This window comes from Aotus nancymaae, unplaced genomic scaffold, assembly GCF_030222135.1.
Source record: "Aotus nancymaae isolate 86718 unplaced genomic scaffold, 86718_ANA_hifiasm-v0.15.2.pri h1tg000064l_1, whole genome shotgun sequence".
Taxonomy (NCBI): domain Eukaryota; kingdom Metazoa; phylum Chordata; class Mammalia; order Primates; family Aotidae; genus Aotus; species Aotus nancymaae.
Genome location: NW_026988479.1, coordinates 13,335,239 through 13,357,440, shown reverse-complemented (window position 1 = coordinate 13,357,440; position 22,202 = coordinate 13,335,239). Strand labels below are relative to the sequence as shown.

At 43.7% G+C, this 22,202-nt stretch overlaps 1 protein-coding gene across 3 annotated transcripts in view; it reads left to right on the top strand.

Annotated features, from left to right (window-relative positions):
* The first annotated feature begins 1,459 nt into the window (after window positions 1-1,459).
* Window positions 1,460-22,202, top strand: part of CDC25C (cell division cycle 25C) — a 46,897-nt gene continuing 26,154 nt past the window's right edge. Inside the window, exons 1-8 of one of the 3 annotated variants that reach the window (XM_021664954.2) lie at window positions 1,460-3,064; window positions 3,481-3,708; window positions 5,032-5,126; window positions 5,845-5,890; window positions 6,997-7,030; window positions 7,146-7,235; window positions 8,839-8,937; window positions 12,575-12,730. In XM_021664954.2, the coding sequence (XP_021520629.2) occupies window positions 3,485-3,708; window positions 5,032-5,126; window positions 5,845-5,890; window positions 6,997-7,030; window positions 7,146-7,235; window positions 8,839-8,937; window positions 12,575-12,730 (744 nt within the window). In that variant the 5' untranslated portion in view covers window positions 1,460-3,064; window positions 3,481-3,484. Of the gene's footprint in view, window positions 3,065-3,228; window positions 3,709-5,031; window positions 5,127-5,844; window positions 5,891-6,996; window positions 7,031-7,145; window positions 7,236-8,838; window positions 8,938-12,574; window positions 12,731-22,202 lie in introns of those variants that run through there. The other 2 variants (XM_012476683.3, XM_064366361.1) reach the window with 2 other exon arrangements.

The following is a 22,202-nucleotide window of genomic DNA, read 5'->3' as shown; positions in this document are numbered from 1 at the left end:
GCCAAGGTAGGCAGATCTTGAGGTCAGGAGATTGAGACCAACCTGGCTAACACAGTGAAACCCCGTCTCTACTAATACAAAAAAATTAGCCAGGTGTGGTGGCACGTGCCTGTATTCCCAGCTACTTGGGAGGCTGAGGAAGGAGAATCACTTGAACCCAGGAGGCAGAGGTTGCGCTGAGCCGAGATCACACCACTGCACTCCAGCCTGGGCGACAGAACAAGACTCTGTCTCAAAAAAAACAAAAAACAATTTCATTAGGAAACATAGAGCTTTTAAGAGTGTTGTTGCTGTTGTTTTTAGGAGACAGCGCCTATTTTGCCCAGGCTGGCCTCAAACAATTCTCCCAAGTAGCTGGGACTACAGGCGTACCATTGCATCTGTAAAAAGTCTTAAGGGCAGCCAGGCACTGTGGCTCTTGCCTGTAATCGCAGCACTTTGGGAAGCCAAGGTGGGTGGATCATTTGAGTTCGAGACCAGCCTGGCCAATATGGTGAAACCCCACCTCTACTAAAAATACAAAAATCAGCTGGGCGTGGTGGCGGGCACCTGAAGTCTCAGCTACTTGGGATGCTGAGGCAGGAGAATTGCTTGAACCTGGAGCTGGAGGTTGCAGTGAGCAGAGATTGCACCACGGCACTCCAGCTTAGGCAACAGAGCAAGACTCTGTCTCAAAAAAAAAAAAAAAAAAAAGTCTTAAGGGCTAGGTGTATAATTTCCATTTGAAAAAAATCTCAGAAACTTATTTTTGGGGCCATATTTTTAGAAAATTTCTTTTAGGAATGCTGCAAGTTTGTCAGAGCACTCAGATTCTAGTATATTTCCATCACCTGAACATTGAACGAAAGCCACTTTGGTTGACACCTTTGTTGTGACCATCTATAACTGCACTCACTTGGAGACCTGCTGCAGAAAGCACTGGTAGCCAGGTGTACACTTGCCATAATCTATCTGCTTTTGCCGCCACTGGAGAATAACTTCATCTGTCTCTACTTCCCACCTGCAGGGAAGTATACAGTTTTCCACAAAATGTGATTATATTGTAGTCATCAAAGCAGGTATCAACTCATCCCACACTCCCTTAATCCCCAACCTGATTTTCAAACTCAGCTGGCATAGCAAGGTTCTATGCTAACTCCCACATTCACTGTCTGCATCCTAGAGGACAAAGACTCTTCACACATCTCCTTTCTGGGGAAGCAATTTCTACAGATGAAAAGGGAATTAAGATAAAAGCCAGCTGACTACACTGTGCCTCTCAGCCACTACCACCACCAAGATACTGACATCAGACAAAAGTTGCACTTTTGACTTTTGTTTCTCAAAGTGTGATCTGCAAGTTATCTGCATGGGTAGCACCTGGGGGCCTTGATAATGACCCTGCTTTAGACCTACTGAATGATGGTTTTTGGAGCCTACATCTTAAAGAGCTTCCAAGGTTATTTTTGGAAGATTTTTATTATGGAAATTTTTAAATATACACTGAAGTAAGGAGTATGAGATAATACCTTACTACTCAAAAGTGTGGTCCTAGGACCAGCTACCTCACCATCAGCAGGGGACTTGTTAAAAGGGCAGAACCTTGGGCGACAACTGCAACCCAGACCTCCCGAATCAGAATCTGCATTTAGCAGGTCCCCAGGTGGTAAGTGTGCACATTAAATGTTGAGTAGCACAGATATGATGGACCCTCCTGCCCCCTATTGCTCAACACTCAGGGTCAATCTTGTATCATCAATACCCTCCCCCAGCACAGGATTATTTAAAAGCAAATCCCTAACATCAGGAATGTCTGTTTTTGTTTTGTGACAGAGTCTCACTCTTTGCCCAGGCTGGAGTGCAGTGGCACAACCTCAATCTCCCGGGTTCAAGCGATTCTCATGCCTCAGCCTCCCAAGTAGCTGGGATTACAGATTGTGTGCCACGACACTTGGCTAATTTTTGTATTTTTAGTAGACACAGGGTTTCACCATGTTGGCCAGGCTGTTCCTGAGCCCCTGACCTTATGTAATCTGCCCGCCTCGGCCTACCAAAGTGCTGGGATTACAGGCGTGAGCCACTGCGCCCGGCCAATAATTTCTAAATATCACCACTTAGTTATTGTTCAAAAATTCCATTAATAACCAAACTTTGAGGTCTTCTGGACTGTGATAAGGATTATTCCGGGATGATTTAATTCCTCCACTTCCCTGCAACGGAATTTCTTTTTACTCACGTACACTAGCGTCTCTGAGATGCTGCACACTAAAAGAAACACCAAACAAGGAAAGCTCTAGGGGCCAATGCCTCTCATCATAAACACGTACACCTGTCTTGCCCCAACACCTACCACACCGGCAGCAAACGCTCCAGCTCTCGTGGAAGGCCAGCAAAACGTAGAAGAAAACGCCCGCGCAAACGGCACAAGAAAGAAGCCATGAAAATGAAACGCTTACAACATCCTACACCCAAAACAATGTTTCCTAGTATTATCCTAGGGGAATGGTCATTGCTAACAAGGCGCGATTTAAATCTCCCGGGGTTCGTGGGGCGGAGGGAAACGAAGAAAACAGAAAGGGTGTGGCGATTGCTCAGAGGGAGAGCCAATGATACGTCAGGCTCCCCGTAAGGCGGGCATACCCCGCAGCCTTGCTTAGCGCTGGTGGGCCAATCGCTATCTTGCTCTGGTTATGGGGCGGGGCAAGTCTTACCACTTCCAGCGCAAGCACACGCCCCCGGGTGATGTGCGAGCCCAATGATTGGCCGTGAGGGTCTGGGCGCGAGCGCGGAGATTGGCTGACGCAGTTCAGAGGCGAGTCGGGATAAATTACCGGGCGGGCGGAAGGTTTGAATGGTCAACGCCTGTGGCTGTTGGTATTCTTGCTCGGAGGCTGTAACTTCGGCCTTCTGCTCAGGGAAGCCGCCGAGTCCGACGCTGACCTCCCAATTGGGAGGCAGAGTTGCAGTTTGGTTAACTGTCTGCTTTCCCCCAGATTTCCTTTTATTCTACTCTAGTCTCCACCTGTGTCCGACCCCTACCCACTTTCCTTCCTCCCGATGGCAAGCCTCAGACTCCAGGCTTGAGGTAAGTTCGCAGTGGTATCCGCCACAGAATCACGGAGACCCCATTGACCCCTTAGGGTCCAGTCGGGCCCCCACAAACGGAGGTTGGGAAGGCCGAATGGGCATTATTGCGAGTTACCAGACCTGGGTTCCTTCTGGTCAGGAGTCTGGAGCTGTGTCGCGTGGAACAAGTCAAAGTCCTCTCTTTATTCCATCTTTAAAGTCCTAAGGTTGCCTCTCGTCAGTGAATTCAGGTTCTAACCTGAAGCCAAGCCGCTTCGACCAAGTGCAGTTTAACCTCGAAGCCAGGCTGTGAATCACCCTTCGGGGATGCCCCTCCTCCAGTGCTGATCCGCCTGACTGAAAAGGGTGGAGGACTTTGGGAAAGCTGAGGGAACTCTGATGTACCGATATAGATGATGTTTTCCTCCTAGCTAGGTTTATGTTTTTCTCCTGTGAGAACTCGAAGACCATGTCTACAGAACTCTTCTCATCCATAAGAGAGGAAGGAAGGTCTGACTCAGGACCCAGTTTTCGGTCTAATCAAAGGAAAATGTTAAACCTGCTCCTGGAGAGAGAAACTTCCTTTACCGTCTGTCCAGATGTCTCTAGAACTCCAGTGGGTGAATTTCTTGGTGATTCTACAAACCTAAGCATTTTGTCTGGGTAAATATACTTTTATTTTTACATCTTATTGCCTTTGCTATTTCCAAACAGTTGGGTTTTTTGTTGGTTTGTTTTCAGTTATCCTGGCTCAAAGGTCAGGGTTTAAGTCTCAGCTCTGCCCTTGACATTGTAACCCTTTTGAGTCTCACCTTCTTTCCTGTGACATAGAAATAATAATCTCAGCCAGGTGAGGTGGCTTATTCCTGTAATCACACTTTGGGAGGCCAAGGAGGGCAGATCGCCTGAGTCCAGGAGTTCAAGACCAGCCTGGGCAACATGGCAAGACCCCGTCTCTACAAAAAATATTAAACATTAGCTGAGTGTGGTGGTGGGCACCTATAGTCTCAGCTACTCGGGAGGCTGAGGTGAGGTGGAAGAGTTGCTTGAGCCGGGAGCTGGAGGCTGCAGTGAGCCAAGATCGCCTCACTGCATTCCAGCCTGGGCAACAGAGTGAGACCCTATCTCAAAAATAATCATCATCATCATCATCATCTCTTCCTATCTTACTAGGATCTTGTGAGAATCAAATGTTATGGTATCTGTGAAAAGTCTTTGAAAACTGCTGCATTATGAGTCGGTCACTTTATTAGTATTACTATTAGTGTTATTGCCGTTGTACTTTGAATTCTGATCGTATAATGTCTCAAATAGCAAATAGAGAAGTAAGTACCTGGAAAATACTAGGGACTCCAGGGGGAAATCAAGTCTGTGTTCACGTTGCTCAGGACAGAGGATGTGAAGTCAAGATCTTCCTCGGCCAATAAACTTTGGGCCTCATTAAAAAAAAAACAATATCTGTTTCAGTATGTTGGTAAGGAGAAAATGAGGTATACATTATAGTAGTGGGAGATTTTTCTCAGCCCAGCCTGAGATATTTTCAAAAGCAATTAGATTTATTTGGACACTGTTCAGATGATCTGATAGACATTAAGGGATATTTTAGCCGGGCGTGGTGGCTCACACCTGTAATCCCAGCACTTTGGGAGGTCAAGGTGGGCAGATCACGAGGTCAAGAGATCGAGACCATCCTGGCCAACGTGGAGAAGCCCCATCTCTACTCAAAATACAAAAATTAGCTGGGTGTGGTGTTGGGTCCCTATGATCTTAGGTATTCAGGAGGCTGAGGCAGGAGAATCAGTTGAACCCGGGAGGCGGAGGTTGCAGTGAGCTGAGATCGTGCCACTGTACAGCAGCCTGGGTGACAGAGCAAGACTCCTTCTCAAACAATAAAAAAATAAATAAACGAAGAGTATGGCATGATTTTTGACTTTTAAAGATATAACAATCTAATGGGAATTTCGATGTACTATTATGTCTCAACAGAGGAACGCCAAAACGTTGCCTTGATCTTTCGAATCTTAGCGGTGGGGAGATATCTGCCACTCAGCTTACCACTTCTGCAGACCTTGATGAAACTGGTAGGGAGAAGGGAGATAAAGGCCTCAAAGGGAAGAATTACTTTTAAGGAAAACGACAGGGAAGTAGAATAGAGATGGAAGGTGGTGAAAGTATATAGAGAATCTGCCTAGAGCAATGGAATTTTGTGGGTAACTAGATGATTTTTGAGAATGATTAAGCCAATGGGAAGAGAAAGATAACACTAATAGGAGCTACTTTGCATTTGAAAATGTTAGACAAGAAGAAATATATTTTGTTGACTGATTAATAATGGTAATGGAAGTATAGTCATAGGATATGAGAAGTTTTGTGCCTTAGTCTAATCTCAGCAGAGGCAAAGAAACCAGTGTAAAGGAATATGTTGTCAACTAATTCTTGCATGTTTTGTATAAAACATTCCAAAATGAATGTTTCATTAGTCGACCTTACAGAATTCTAATTTCAGGTTTTCTGAGTGATAACCTTTCTTTTCTACTCAAAAAAAAAAAAAAAAAAACCAACACTCGATAGGTTAGCATAGTACTCTGTTTCCCAGAATTTATATGACGCATATAAATTCTTAAGTTCCATGAAATTGTACCTCTTACCATGAAATGGGTACCAATCAAGAGGCTTTGTGTTTAAAAGCTCAGTCCTTGCAGTTAATATGGCTTACTGGTAATGAAGAAAATCTGAAGGAAAAACAGGATGCATGGACAAAAATAACTCCTTTTACTGATTCTTTATATTTGATTGCAGGTCACCTGGATTCTTCAGGACTTCAGGAAGTACAGTTAGCTGGGATGTAAGTTCTGTTGCCAAATGAACCCCATGCAAAAGCCTTTCAGCACTAGTCATAGAGATTTTATCCTATACAGATTCTGCAGGGTACAAAACCTTTCTCTCTCTTTTGTTTTTTTCTGAGACAGAGTTTTGCTCTTGTTGCCCAGGGTGGAGTATAATAGCTTGATCTCGACTTACTGCAACCTCCGCCTCCCAGGTTCAAGTGATTCTCTTGCCTCAGCCTCCTTAGTAGCTAGAATTACAGGCATGCACCACCATGCTTGGCTAATTTTTTGTATTTTTAGTAGAGACAGGGTTTCTCCATGTTGGCCAGGCTGGTCTTGAACTCCTGACCTCAAGTGATCAGCCTGCCCCAGCCTCCCAAAGTGCTGGGATTACAGACATGAGCCACCGTGCCTGACCTGAATTGCTGTAAATGCTGTAACCCGGCCGGGTGCTATGGCTCACGCCTGCAATCCCAGCACTTTGGGAGGCCGAGGCAGGCAGATCATGAGGTCACGAGATGGAGACCATCCTGGCCAACATGGTGAAACCTCATCTCTACTAAAAATACAAAAATTAGCCAGGTGTGGTGGTGGGCACCTGTAGTTTCAGCTACTCAGGAGGCTGAGGCAGGAGAATTGTTTGAACCCAGGAGGCGGAGGTTGCAATGAGACAAGTTTGTGCCACTGCACTACAGCCTGGTGACAGAGCGAGACTTCATCTCCAAAAAATAAATAAATAAAAATAAAAAATGAATGCTCTAACCCAGATAGATAATGAAATCCAGGGAGGGATGATAGAAATTAATTTTTTTAAAAAAATTAGCCCCAATACACTGTGCTGGAAAATTAGTAAATTGTAAATTGTATAAAACTTACTCATTTTTGGTGCATGTTTATTTATATGGTTATGCAGGCAAAATGAGGGTCTTATCCCCAAGATGTCACTTGAGTCTTGATGTTTACCACAGAGAATACCCTGTGTATTGTTGCCAGAAGAGACATGTCAACTAGGAAAAGGGCTCTTAGAATGAAATAAAGAAAAAGTTGGGATGTACCAATCCACTGAAGAATAATCAAACCATATTTGGGGCTAACCTGATGGGCAGTTTGTTTTAATCTGCAGGAATCATCACCAGCACCTAATGAAAAGTAGCCCAGTGAGTAGCTTATCTTTTTTGGGTTTGGGTTTGTTTTTCGGGTGGGAGGGAGAGGGTTTCCAATGCACCTGTGGCTTGAAGATGCTGGATGTTCTCAGCAAACACTCTTTTTTAGGCACAGCTTATTTGTAGCACTCCAAATGGTTTGGACCGTGGCCATAGAAAGAGAGATGCAATGTGTAGCTCATCTGCAAATAAAGAAAATGTGAGTGTTTAATGGAAACCTAGATATATTACCAGATTTATTTTTTTGAGTGAAGAAACTTGTTAGTGTCATTGTGAAACGGTAGAGCTGTTTACATCTCGTGTGCTAGATAAGCAAACTGTATTGCTATAGGGGAAAAAAATTCTTTGTTTTTGTTTTTTCTCATTAAAGTTTGGCCCTAGGACAGAGACCCAGCTCCAAGTCCTCCACAGTAGGTCATCGTTATTTCTCATGTTCGGTTGAAGAGTTTGAGGACAAAAATTACCCTTACTGTAGTGTAGGGATTTAAGAGTTTTTCGGTTGTTTGTTTTAACAGATAGGGATAACTTGCATAACTTGTTCACAGATTTTTTTTTCACCACTTTATATGCAAGTGTAGATTTATTAATTTCTTATTTCTCCCTTAGTCTAGCTTTTAAGCCCTTACTCCGAGGAAGCCATGGTCCTTTTTATGCAAACCTTAGGCTATCCTTCACTTCCAAGTTAAAACTAGCCTCTCCAGAGCCACCTAATCACTAAGATAATTTTCTCTCTAATCATTTCAACTAATCCCCTTTCCTAGACATCTTTTTTCTTCCCTGCCTCCCATCCCTTTACCCAGGTCATTACTCATAAAAGATAGCTACTGTTCTTTTCTTACATTGACTTAAGATATGCTCATATTTTTGGCTGTTCTAATCAGTTTTTTCTTGATTTAATACTGTCCTTCTAATCTCCATTTATAATCATTTTTTATTTATTTATTTTTGAAACTGAGTCTTGCTCTGTCGCCCAGACTGGAGTGCAATGGCGCAGTCTCGGCTCACTACAACCTCTGCCTCCAGGATTCAAGCGATTCTCCTGTGTCAGCCTGCCAAACAGCTGGGACTGTAGGCATGCACCAGCACAGCCTGGCTAATTTTTGTATTTTTAGTAGAGACTGGTCTCAAACTCCTGAACTCAAGTTATCCACCTGCCTCAGCCTCTCAAAGGGCTGAGATTATGGGCGTGAACCACTGTACCAGGCCTATAATCACTTTTTTTTTGAGACAGTTTTGCTCTTGTTACCCATGCTGGAGTGCAGTGGCACAATCTTGGCTCACTGTAACTTCTGCCTCCTGGGTTCAAGCGATTTTCCTGCCTCGGCCTCCCAGATAGCTGGGATTACAAGTGTGTGTCACCATGCTTGGCTAGTTTTTGTATTTTTAGTAGTGACAGACTGTCACCAAGTTGGCCAGGCTGGTCTCGAACTCCTGACCTCTGGTGATCCACTCGCCTGGGACTCCCAAAGTGCTGGGATTATAGGTGTGAGCTATCATGTCCAGCCTAACTTTTTAAAATCTCACTATCACCTTCCCAGGCAGGCTACCTACCCCTACCCCATTCCTTTTACTTGTGACCATAAAATTAGTATCTTCCAAAGCAAATCTGCATGCCATACATAAAATGCACATCATAATTTGCATCTTCCAATGCAAAGTTATATAAGCTCAGGCTGTAGGGTCAACTTTGATTACATGAAATGTGTTTTGTGAGGGTAATTCATGGCTTCATCAGATGAAATGTTTTTATCAGAGCCAACTGACACTTCTCTTCCCCAACTAATGCTGTTTTTCTTATGCAGGAAAACAGCACTTTGAGGCCCTTGGAGTGGCACGCACCCAGGAACCTGAGGTTTCAAAAGAGATCAGGGGAGCCTTATGCGTCTCCTTTTTCTCTGCTGGTAAGTCATTGAACATCATTATTAAGGGTCAGTTGGAGTGTTATAGGCTATAGGATGGCAGCTCTGAATTTATGAACCTTTGAATTTTTCTAAACTGACATCAAGCCAAATTTAGGTGGGAAAAAGGGTTGGAGAAGTATCGTTTGAACAGGAAAAGACAGGAACTATATATCCTCTGATCTTCTTGTTTAAATATAAGGGGGAAAAAATATCTTGGGCTTTGATTTTCTACTTTATTCTTCTTTTTATATGAGATGGAGTCTCACTCTGTTGCCCAGGCTGGAGTGCAGTGGCACGATCTCAGCTCACTGAAACCTCTGCCTGCCTCAGCCTCCTGAGTAGCTGGGACTACAGGCACATGCTACTACGGCTGGCTAATTTTTTTTTTTTGAGACGGAGTTTCACTCTTGTTGCCCAGGCTAGAGTGCAATGGAATGATCTCGGCTTACCGCAACCTCTGCCTCCAGGTTTCAAGCAATTCTTCTGCCTCAGTCTCCCTAGTAGCTGAAATTACAGGCATGCACCACCATGCCTGGCTAATTTTGTACTTTTAGTAGAGACGGGGTTTCTCCATGTTGGTCAGACTGGTCTCAAACTCCGACGTCAGGTGTTCTGCCCACCTTGGCCTCCCAAAGTGCTGGGATTACAGGTGTGAGCCACCGTGCTGGCCAATTTTTTGTATTTTTAGTAGAGACAGGGTTTTACCATGTTGCTCAGGTTGGTCTCGATCTCCTGACCTCAGGTAGTCTGCCTGCCTTAGCCTCCCAAAGTGCTGGGATTACAGGTATGAGCCACCGTGCCTTGGCCTCTTCTACTTTATTCTTTAAGTATAAAGATTGCTTTTTTTTTTTTGAGACAGAGTCTCACCTTGTCGCCCAGGCTGGAGTGCAATGGTGCCATCTCGGCTTACCACACCCTTCACCTCCCGGGTTCAAATGATTCTCCTGCCTCAGCCTCCCGAGTAGCTGGGATTACAGGCACCCGCAACCATGTTCAGCTATTTTTCTTGTGTTTTAGTAGAGACAGAGTTTCACCATGTTGACCAGCCTGGTCTCAAACTCCTGACCTCGTGATACACCCAGTTCGGCCTCCCAAAGTGCTGGGATTACAGTTGTGGGCCACCGCGCCCAGCCTGCTTTTTTATTTTTTATTTTTTAGATAAAAGGTCTTGCTATGTTGCCCAGGCTAGACTCGATCTCTTAGGCTCAAGCAATCTTATCACTTCAGCCTACTGGGTAGCTGGGACTACAGGCACACGGGACTGTGCCCAGCTCTGGATGCTTTTTTCTTTTTTTTTTTTTTTTTGAGACGGAGTTTCGCTCCTGTTACCCAGGCTGGAGTGCAATGGCGCGATCTGGGCTCACCGCAACCTCCACCTCCTGGGTTCAGGCAATTCTCCTACCTCAGCCTCCTGAGTAGCTGGGATTACAGGCATGCGCCACCATGCCCGGCTAATTTTTTGTATTTTTAGTAGAGACGGGGTTTCACCATGTTGACCAGGATGGTCTCGATCTCTTGACCTCGTGATCCACCCGCCTCGGCCTCCCAAAGTGCTGGGATTACAGGCGTGAGCCACCGCGCCCGGACCCTGGATGCTTTTTTCTAATAAATGGACCCTAATTTATAAAAGCACTTCCATATTATTACTTAGTGGTATCCAAATTTTCCTTTAATAAATAATGCTATGATATAAATTTGAGAGCAACCTGGCCAACATAGCAAAACTCCATTGCACTCCAGCCTGGGTAACAAGAGCAAAACTCCCTCTCAAAAAAAAAAATAATAAATAATAATAATAATAATGTGAGACCATCACCACAATTCATTTCCAGAATTTTTTCATTATTCAGAACAGAAGCTCTATATCCATTAAGTGATAGCTCCCCATCCCTGCTTCTGCCCAGCGGTTGATAACCTCTATTTTCTGTCTCTATGAATTTGACTATTCTAGGTACCTCATATGAGTGGAATAATACAATATTTTGTCTCTCTTTCTGTGTGTGTGTTTGTGTGTGTGTGTGTGTGTGTGTGTGTGTGGTCTCACTCTGTCATCTCTGCTGGAGTGCAGTGGCACAATCATAGCTTACTGCAGCCTCAAACTCCCAGGCTCTGATGATTCTCCCACCTCAGCCTACCAAGTAGCTGGGACTGCAAGTGTTTGCCACTATGCCTGGACAATTTTTTTTTTTTGAGACAAAGTCTCACTCTGTCACCCAGGCTGGAGTATACTGGTGCAATCTCCGCTCACTGCAACCTCCATCTCCCAGGTTAAAGCGATTCTTGTGCCTCAGCCTCCCTAGTAGCTGGGGTTACAGGCGTGTGCCACCATACCTGGTGAATTTTTTTGGTATTTTTAGTAGAGACAGGGTTTTGCCATGTTGGCCAGGCTGGTCTTAAACTCCTGGCCTCATGTGATCTGCCTGCCTTGGCCTAATTTTTTTGTATATTTTGTAGAGACAAGGTTTTGCCATGTTGCCAAGGGTTCAAGCAGTTCTCCTGCCTCAGCCTCCCAAGTAGCTGGGATTACATGCACGTGCTACCATGCCCGGCTAATTTTTGTATTTTTAGTAGAGACAGGGTTTCAACATGTTGGCCAGGCTAATCTCAAACTCCTGACCTCGTGATCTGCCTGCCTCAGCCTCCCAAAGTGCTGGGATTATAGGTGTGACCCACTGCACCAGCCCTTGCTTTTAATTCTTTAGAGTATATATTCAGAAGTGAAATTGCTTGATTATGTGATAATTCTACGTTTAATTTTTGAGGAACTGCCATGCTAGTATCCATAGTATGCCTCTGTACCCTTTTACATTCCCACCAGCAATGCACAAATACTTGTTATTTCATATAATAGCCATCCTAATGGGTATAAAGTAGTATCCCATTGCAGTTTTGATATTCATTTCCATAATGATTACTTATGTTAAACATCTTTTGATGTGCTTATGGGCCATTTGAATATTTTCTTTGAAGAAATGTCCATTCTTGTCCTTTTTGATTGTTACTGTTGTTGTTATTGAGTTGTAGGAGTTCTTTATATATTCTGATATTAATCCCTCATCAAATATGTGACTTGCAAATGTTTTCTCCTATTCTCTGGGTTGCCTTTTCATTCTCTTAATGGTGTTCTTCGATGCACAAAAGTTTTTCATTCCAATGAAGACCAATTTGTTTATTTTTTCTTTTGTTTCCTGTGCTTTTTTTTTGAGACAGAGTTTTGCTCATGTTGCCTAGTCTGGTGTGCAATGGCGCGATCTTGGCTCACCACAACCTCTGCCTCCCGGGTTCAAGCAATTCTTCAGCCTCAGCCTCCCAAATAGCTGGGATTATAGGCATGAGCCACCACGCCTGGCTAATATTTTATTTTTAGTAGAGATGGGGTTTCTCCATGCTGGTCAGGCTGGTCTCAAACTTCTGAACTCAGGTGATCTGCCTGCCTTAGCCTCCCAAAATGCTGGGATTACAGGTGTGAGCCACCACGAGCGGCTCTGTTTCCTGTGCTTTTGGTGTCATTATCCATATCCAATGTCATGAATTTTTTCCCTTATGTTTTCTTCTAAGAGTTTTATAGTTTTAGCTCTTACATTTAGGATTTTGATATATTTTGAGTAGTTTTTAATGTGGTCAATATCTTTGATAGGACAATGGAAATTTGGTGGACAGTGAAATGAAATATCTGGGCAGTCCTATTACTGCTGTTCCAAAATTGGATAAAAATCCAAAACTAAGAGAAGACCAGGCAGAAGAGATTTCAGATGAATTAATGGAGTTTTCCCTGGGAGATCAAGAAGCCAAGGTAAAGTGTTCTGTAATAGTATCTTTGCATTCTTCATATTCCTTCATTCTGTTAAAAGAAAAACTTTAGACAAATTAAACTTAGGAGAGTTTATTTGAGCAAAAAAATAACTAGTGAATCCAACAACCCTCATAGCCCGAACACATTCAGTAAAACTCCATTTGCTATGTGGTCAGGCAGTATTATGGATGGAAAATGAAAATGAAGTACAGAAAACAGAAGTGAGGTGCAGAGACAGCCCAATTGGTTAAAGCCATGTGTCTGCCTTATTTGAACTGGTTTAAACAGTTGATTGCTTATGGTTGACTGAAGCTCAGCTGCTGTGCTTTGCTGAGACTCAGCTTTTTAATACAAAAGTATATTTCTAAATTAGGCTTTCAGTTAGTTTAAGGACTAAGTTAGGTTGCAACTTGGTATGTAAAGACTCAAGTACAGAGGCATCCTCAGGCCAAATTTAGTTTAATTAACAATTCATTCTTTTTTTTTTTTTTTTTTGAGATGGAGTCTTGCTCTGTTGCTCAGGCTAGAGTACAGTGGTGCCATATTGGCTCACTGCAACCTCTGCCTCCCAGGTTCAAGCAATTCTCCTGCCTCAGCCTCCCGAGTAGCTGGGATTACAGGCATGCACGCCTGGGTAATTTTTTGTATTTTTGGTAGAGACAGGGTTTCCCCATGTTGGCCAGGCTAGTCTTGAACTATGGACCTCAGGTGATCCGCCTGCCTTGGCGTCCCAAAGTGCTGGGATTACAGGCATGAGTCACTGTACCCAGCCAACAATTCATTCTTAAATAAACAATTTTTTTTTTTTAGATGAGGTTTCACCATGATGGCCAGGCTGGTCTTGAACTCCTGACCTCAGGTGATCCACCCACCTCGGCCTCCCAAAGTGCTAGGATTACAGGCATGAGCTACTGCGCCTGGCCTAAATAAACAATATTTTATGCCTAATATGTAGCAGCCACTCCACTAAATGCTGGAGCTACAGAGATCAACAAGATGTGATAACCTTTATTTATTTATTTACTTACTTATTTATTTATTTGAGATGGAGTCTCACTGTGTCACCCAGGTTAGAGTACAGTGTTGTGATCTCGGTTCACTGCAACCTCCATCTCTTGGGTTTAAGTGATTCTCCTGCCTCAGCCTCCCAAGTACCTGGGATCACAGGCGCATACCACCACACCTGGCTAATTTTTTGTAATTTTAGTAGAGATAGGGTTTTGCCATATTGGCCAGGCTGGTCTCGAACTCCTGACCTCAAGTGATCTACCTGCCTCGGCCTCCCAAAGTGCTGAGATTACAGGCATGAGCCACCACGCCTGGCCTGAACTATCTTTTTTTTTTTGTTTGAGACGGAGTTTCGCTGTTGTTACCCAGACTGGAGTGCAATGGCGCGATCTCGGCTCACCGCAACCTCCGCCTCCTGGGTTCAAGCAATTCTCCTGCCTCAGCCTCCTGAGTAGCTGGGACTATAGGTGTGCACCACCATGCCCAGCTAATTTTTGTATTTTTACTAGAGATGGGGGTTTCACCTTGTTGACCAGGATGGTCTCGATCTCTTGACCTCGTGATCCACCAGCCTCAGCCTCCCAAAGTGCTGGGATTATAGGCGTGAGCCACCGCACTCGGCCAGCCTGAACTATCTTTAGACTATAGGGCTACCTGACTGATAGGTTATCAGGTCACTACAGGAATCTTCTTACTCCTGGTGAGCAGGTTCCAGTCAGTAGTTTGAGTGGATTAGCAACAAAGTAATCTAGTGTAAGTGATGCCTCCAGGATAATAGTAACGTATATAATATACCTAATGTGACTTTTCAGGTATTTTCTAATAGAGACTTCTGTTTCCTTTTGTCTTTCCCATATTACTGAGAGATATACCCGAAGGCTGTGGGTTATAGTCTATATACTGATATGCCAAAGATAGTTTCTGAGGCATTTAGTTTAGTTTTTTTTTTTTTTTTTAAATAGAGGACAGGGTCTTGCTTTGTAGCCCAGGCTTGGGTACAGTGGTGTGATCATAGCTCACTGCAGCCTCGATCTCCAAGGCTCAGGCAGTCCTCCCACCTCAGCCTTTGAGTAGCTGAGGCACATGCCACCATACTTGGCTAATTTTTTGTAGAGACGGGTTCACCATGTTGCTCAGGCTAATCTCAAACTCCTGGGCTCAAATGATTCACACACCTTGGCCTCCCAAAGTGCTGGGATTACAGGTGTGAGCTACCATGCCTGGCCTGCATTTAGCTTTTTTTTTTTTTTCAATTGAAACAAAATCTCATTCTGTCGCCCAGTCTGGAGTGCAGTGGCACAATCTCAGCTGACTGCAACCTCTGCCTCCTGGGTTCAAGCGATTCTTTTGCCTAAGCCTCCCAAGTAGCTGGGACTATAGGCGCATGCTACCATGCCTGGCTAATTTTTGTATTTTTAGTAGTTATGAGGTTTCACCATATTGGCCAGGCTGGTCTCAAACTCCTGACCTTGTGATCTGTCTGCCTTGGCCTCCCAAAGTGCTGGGATTACAGGTGTGAGCCACTGCGCCTGGCCTGCATTTAGCATTTCTAAACCAACTTTGTTTCTTTGAAACAAGCAGGGCTTTGAGTTTGTCTTTAAAATTTATTCATTTCACAAGGCCAGTGTTGTATGGTGGGGTTAGGACAGTTGCATTCTAGTCCTCATGCTTTTATTTATTTTTATTTTTATTTTTATTTTATTATTTATTTATTTATTTATTTTGGAGACGGAGTTTCACTCTTGTTACCCAGGCTGGAGTGCAATGGCATGATCTCAGCTGACTGCAACTTCTGCCTCCCAGGTTCAAGCAATTCTCCTGCCTCAGCCTCCCGAGTAGCTGGGATTACAGGCATGTGTCACCATGCCCAGCTAATTTTGTATTTTTAGTAGAGATGGGGTTTCTCCATGTTGATCAGGCTGGTCTTGAACTCCTAACCTCGGGTAATCCGCCCACCTTGGCCTCCCAAAGTACTGGGATTACAGGCGTGAACCACTGTGCTCAGCCTTATTTTTAACATTTATTTGTTTATTAGAAAGGGTTTTGCTCTGCTCTGTTACCCAGACTGAAGTGCAGTGGTGAACTCCTGGGCTCAAGCAATCCTCCCACTTCAGTCTCCTGAGTAGTAAGGACTGCAGGTGCATACCACCATGCCCAGCTAATTAAAAAAAAACTTTTTTTTTTTAGACGAAATCTCTCTCTGTCGTCCAGGCTGGAGTGCAGTGGCGTCTAGGCTGGAGTGCAGTGGCATCCTGACTGGAGTGCAGTGGTGCAGTCTTGGCTCACTTGTAGAGATGGGATCTTGCTGTGTTGCCTAAGCTGGTTTGGAACTCCTGGGCTCCAGCAGTCCTCTTGCCTTTGTTGCGGGATCTTTAGGGTGTTGCTTTTCTGGCCAGAAACCTCTGTGGTCAGTAGTGCCTTTGCCTGAGTTCTTGTCCTGCATTGAGATACACAAACAAGTGGACGGTGAGCAAGACGAAGAGAAGCTTTATTGAGTGTTAGAACAGCTCAAAGGAGACCAGAAGGGGGCAGCTCCTCTCTGTAGGCAGTTTGTCTTATCCAGTATTCAGCTCTCAGCAAAGAGGAGACCCTGGAGTAGGTGGCTTCTTTCTGCAGGCAGGTCCCCGTTGACTTCCTAGCTCTCAACAGACAGCATAGCTCCTCTTTCCTTTTTGGTTGTGTGATCTTCTCTCTGTCTTCTGCCCTGCTCTGGCTGAGCCTGAGGCTTTTATGGACCTCAGAGGGAAGAAAGTGCTCCCTGATTGGTTCATGGACTGCTGGAAAAGGCACCACAAATCCCCATCTGGTGGGCGGGACTGGCAGTCCAGCCCCTAGCCTTTAAGCCCTTCCTGACCTGAAGATGGGGCCTTATGGGAACCTCCTTTCCACCCAGAAGCCTGTCTGCCTCTCTCAGCAGTCCATGGCACCCAGGCTTCTCACACCAAGGTGCATCTGTAGGCCAGCACTGAGCTCTCTGTCTCTGCTTGGCTTCCCCTCTTAATGCTTCTCTGTACCCAAATTCTGGAGGGGGCAGAGGCTGCAGGGTGCTCCCCTGAGGGTGTGCACACCCCTCAAGACTGTGACAGCACCTGGGCTTGCCCCAACCCCACTCTGAGATTGGAGTGGGTGCTGGGGGCAGAGAGAAGTGGGAGGAGGCAGGCCTTCCCAGGCCCCCATGGGTACAGGGTACAGAGACACTTAGGTCCTGCACCTGGGAGGGCGGCTGCAGCTGCACTCAGGAGGGCAGTGATCCTGCCTGCTCCTGGCCCCTGTCAAGAGCACAGGGAGGCTCAGATCTGCAGCTACAACTTGGGTGGCTGCAACACCACCTAGGAGGGCATAGCTCCTGCCTGCTCCATGGAGCGGGAGGCCCAGGTTTCCAGCAGCACCAGGGGAGCTCCTGCCCCAGCTCAGAAGGGGCAGGGCTCCTGCTAGCTGCACGCATCATGCAGCCCTATCCATGCCTCTCTGCTGCAATCGGCGTGATGATGGCAGCAAGCCCTCTGGAGCTGCAGCTGCTATCACCTTGGCCTCTCAAAGTACTGGAATTACAAGTGTAAGTCACCATATCCAGCCTCATTCTTTTATTTACTTGGTGTTTTGACTGTTCACAAGACAACCACTTGATCTCAGTTTTTAATTTATAAAATGGAGAGCGTAATAATTAAAAACTACCTCCTCAATAGGCCTATCATGAATAAAATATTAAAAGCAGTTCGTGTCTTCATCACATACACAGAAAGGGTAACTGTGTGGTGAAGGATATGTTAATTAAGTTCATTGTGGTAATCTTTACATAATATATACATAAATCATTACATTGTACTCCTTTAGTATATATAAATTTTGTCACTTATACCTCAATAAAATAGAAAAAAAAAAACCTAAAGAGCAGTTTATAATACAGTAGTAACTCGTTATCCACAGGGAATGCATTCTGAGACCCCCAGTGGATGCCTAAAATTGCAGACAGTACTGAACCCTATATATACTATGCTTTTCCTATGCATATATGCCTGTGATGGAGTTTTTTTACTTAGGCATAGTAAGGGATTAACAATAATAACTAATAATAAAAAAGAACAATTACAACAACATACTGTAGTAAAAATTATGAGGCCACGCATGGCGGCTCATGCCTGTAATCCCAGCACATTGGGAGGCTGAAGCTGGTGGATCACTTGAGGCCAGGAGTTCAAGAGCTGCCTGGCCAACATGGTGTAACTCCATTTTTACTAAAAATACAAAAATTAGCCAGGTGTGGTGGCAAGTGCCTGTAATCCCAGCTACTTGGGTGGGGCAGAAAAATCTTGAACTTGAACCCAGGTAGTAGAGGCTGCAGTAAGCTGAGATCACACCATTGCACTCCAGCTTAGGCAACATAGTGAGACTGTGTCTCAAAAAAAAAGTACTGGTTGGGCTCGGGAGCTCATGCCTGTAATCCCAACACTTTAGGAGATCGAGACGGGTGGATCACCTGAAGCCAGGAGTTCAAGACCAGCCTGTCCAACATGGCAAAACCCTGTCTCTACTAAAAATACAGACAAAAAAAATTAGCCGGGTGTGGTGGCGGGCAACTGTAATCCCAGCTACTCAGGAGGCTGAGGCAGGAGAATCACCTGAACCTGGGAAGCAAAGATGTGAGCCGAGATCGCTCCATTGCACTCCAGCCTGGCAACAGCAGCAAAACTCTGTCTCAAAAAAAAAAAAAAGAAAAAGAAAAAAAGTGCTATGGGCCGGGAGTGGTGACTCACACCTATAATCCCAGAACTTTGGGAGGTTGAGGTGGGCAGATCACCTGAGGTCAGGAGTTCTAGACCAGCCTGGCCAACATGGTGAAACCTCGTCTCTACTAAAAATACAAAAATTATCTGGGTGTAATGGTGAGTGCCTGTAATGTCAGCTGCTTGGAAGGCTGAGGCAGGAGAATCACTTGAACCCAGGAGGTGAAGGTTGCAGTGAGTGGAGACTGTACCAATGCTCTCCAGCCTGGGCAACAGAATGGGACTCCATCTCAAAAAAAAAAAAAAAAAGTGCTGTGAATAGCAGGATGATATGAAAAAAGGACATAGGTGTTTGGAAGGGTATTATTTTTGACTTTACCCTGACTAGCTGGAGAAATGGTGACAACACTATAATGAATTTGAAAAGAAGGGTGGATTCAGAGGGAATAGATATGTTCTGTTTTGGACATTAAGTTAGAAATGCTAAGGAGGAAATTTAGATGGAAATACTAAATGAGGAGTTGAGGCTACAGGATGAGAAATGTACATTTCAGGGCCAGCCATGTAGAGGAGAAAATGAAAGCCAATGACTCTAAGTTTAAAGTGAAGAGAAAGTCTGGGAAGAAAGAGCGGTAGCCACTGTGGTACTGATAAGTAGAGAGATAGGAATAATATTAGCTAGGAATCAAAAAGGAGAGATCTAGGACACAAATACAGGGGTTACATTTATATATTAGTTTGTTTTATACATTTTTTGTTATGGTAAAACAAAATTTACAATTTTAATAATTTTTAAGTGTACAGTTTAGTGGTATTAAGTGCCTTCATTTTATTGTGAGTGTACTTACCCATCTCTAGGATTTTTTTTATTACCCCAAGCAAAATTTTTTTTTTTTGTAATGGAGTCTTGCTCTGTAGCCCAGGCTGGAGTACAGTGGCATGATCTTGGCTCACTGGAACCTCCACCTCCTGGGTTCAAGTGATTCTCCTGCCTCAGCCTCCCGAGTAGCTGGGATTCCAGGTGTGCACCACCATGGCCAGCTGATTTTTTTGTATTTTTAGTAGAAACAAGGTTTCACCATTTTGGTCAGGCTGGTCTTGAGCACCTGACCTCAGGTGATCTGCCCATCTCAACCTCCCAAAGTGCTGGGATTACAGGTGAGCTACTGCACCTGGCCCCGCAAACAAAATCCTGTACCCAGTAAACAAGAACTCCCATTTTCTCTCCCTTCCCCAGCCCCTAGTAACCACTATTCTATTTTCTGCCCTCTATGAATTTGACTGCTAGGTACCTTATATAAATGGAAGCATACAGTATTTGTCCTTTTGTCTCTGGCATATATCTCATAGTGTAATGTTTTCATTGATAATCAGTGTTGTAACATGTATCAGAATTTCGTTTTCTTTTTTTTTCTTTTAAATCAGGTTTATTTTAAATTGTAAAATGCACATAACCTTTATCATCATAACTATTTTTAAGCATATAGTTCAGTAGTAATACATACATTTACATTGTTGTGTAACCAATCTCCAGAACTCTTTTAATCTTGGAAAACTGATACTCTGTACCCATAAAACAACTTCTCATTTTCCCCCTCTCCCAGCCTCTGGCAACCACCATTCTACTTTCTATAGAAAGTATAGAATAATCTATACGTTTGATTATTCTAGGTATCTCTGGAAAGTGGAAGGATACAGGGTTTTTTGTTTTGTAACTGGCTTATTTCAATTAGCATAATGTCCTCAAGCTTTATCTGTGTTGTAGCATGTATCATAATTTCATTCCTTTCTATACCAGAGTAATAGTCCATTGTATGCATGTACCACATTTTGTGATATTTGGGTTTCAACCTTTTGGCAATTGTGAATATCGTTGCTATGAAAATTGGTTTACAAATATCTGTGTGTGTCCTTGCTTTCAGTTCTTTTACTTTTTTGGAGACAGGGTCTCACTCAGTTGCCCAGGCTGCAGTGCAGTGATGTGATCATGGCTCATTGTAGCCTTGAACTCTTGGGCTCCAGCAGTTCTCCCATCTCAGCCTTCCAAGTAATTGGGATTACAGGTTTAAGAACCGCTATACCTGGCCCCGCTTTCAGTTCTTTTATTTTTCTTTTTTGAGACAAAATTTCACTCTTGTTGCCCAGGCTGGAGTTCAATGGTGTAATCTTGGCTCACTGCAACCTCTGCCTCCTGGGTTCAACTGATTCTCCTGCTTCCGCCTCCCATGTAGCTGGGACTACAGGCATGCACCACCACACTTGGCTAATTTTTTATATTTTTAGTAGAGACAGCATTTCACCATGTTGGTCAGGCTGGTCTTGAACTTCTGACCTCAGGTTATCCACCTGCCTCAGCCTCCCGAAGTGCTGGGATTACAGGCATCAGCCATCACACCCAGCCTCAGTTCTTTAGGGTATATATCTAGAAGTGAAATTTTTGGGTCATATGGTTATTCTATGTTTAATTTTTTGAGAAACTCGTTTTCACAGCAACTGTTCCATTTTGCATTCCCACCAGCAATGCACAAGTGTCCCAATTTCTCCATATCATAACCAACACTTGTTATTTTCTGGTTTTGATAATATCCATCCTGATGACTATGAAGTGGTATCTCATTTTAATTTTGATTTGTATTTCCCTAATGATTAGTGATGTCGAACACCTTTTCATATGCTTACTGGCCATTCGTGTGTCTTCTTTGGAGAAATGTCTATTCAAGTCCTTTGCCCATTTTTTAATTGAGTTGTTTCTTTTATTGTTGTTGAATTGTAGTTCTTTATATATTCTGGATATCAATCCCTTATCAGATAAATGATTTGCAATATTTTTTCCTATTCTGTTGGTTGCCTATTCACTCTGTTGATTGTGTCCTTTGGTGCAAAAAAGTGTTTAATTTTGATGAAGTCTAATTTGTCCACTTTTTTTGTTGCTTGTGCTTTTGGTGTTGTATCTGAGAAATTATTGCCAAATTCAATGTCATACAGCTTTCCTCACCCCGCTCCCCACCTTTTTTTTTAAATAGTAGAGATGGGGTCTCACACAGGCTGGAATACAGTGATGTGATCACATAGCTCACTGTAACCTCAAACCCCTGGCCTGAAGGGATCCTCCCACCTCAGTGTCCATAGTAGCTAGTACAACAAGCATGCACCACCACACCTGGCTAATTTGTATTTTGTAGAGATGGGAGTCTTACTGTGTTACTCTGGCCTCAAGCGATCTTGATCTTGTAATGGCCTGCCAAGGTACTGCCATTACAGATGTGAGCCACTGGGCTCATCTCCCTATTTCCTTTAAAAAGTTTTATAATTATAGTTCTTAAGTTTAGATATTTGATTCATTTTGAGTTAATGCATGTATATCGTATAAGAGAAGGCTTTAACTTTGTTCTTTTGCATGTGGAAATCCAGTTGTCCCAGCACTAATTGTTGAAAAAACTATCCTTTCCTCATTGAATGGACTTGGCACCCTTTTCAAAAATCATTTAACCATATATGCGAGAGTTTATTTCTTGGTTCTATTCTATTCCATTAGTCTATATGTCTGTCTTTATGCCAGTGCCACACTGTTTACTGTAGCTTTGTAGTAAGTCATTTTATGAATTTTTAATTTCACAAATCATCCTTGAATATATTCTCCTTTGTAGAAAAGTTAAAACAGAACAGCTAAGGATAACTAACCCTATATGACCACCTTTCCAAGTCCCTATCAAAGCATGACTTTGAAATTATCCAGGATC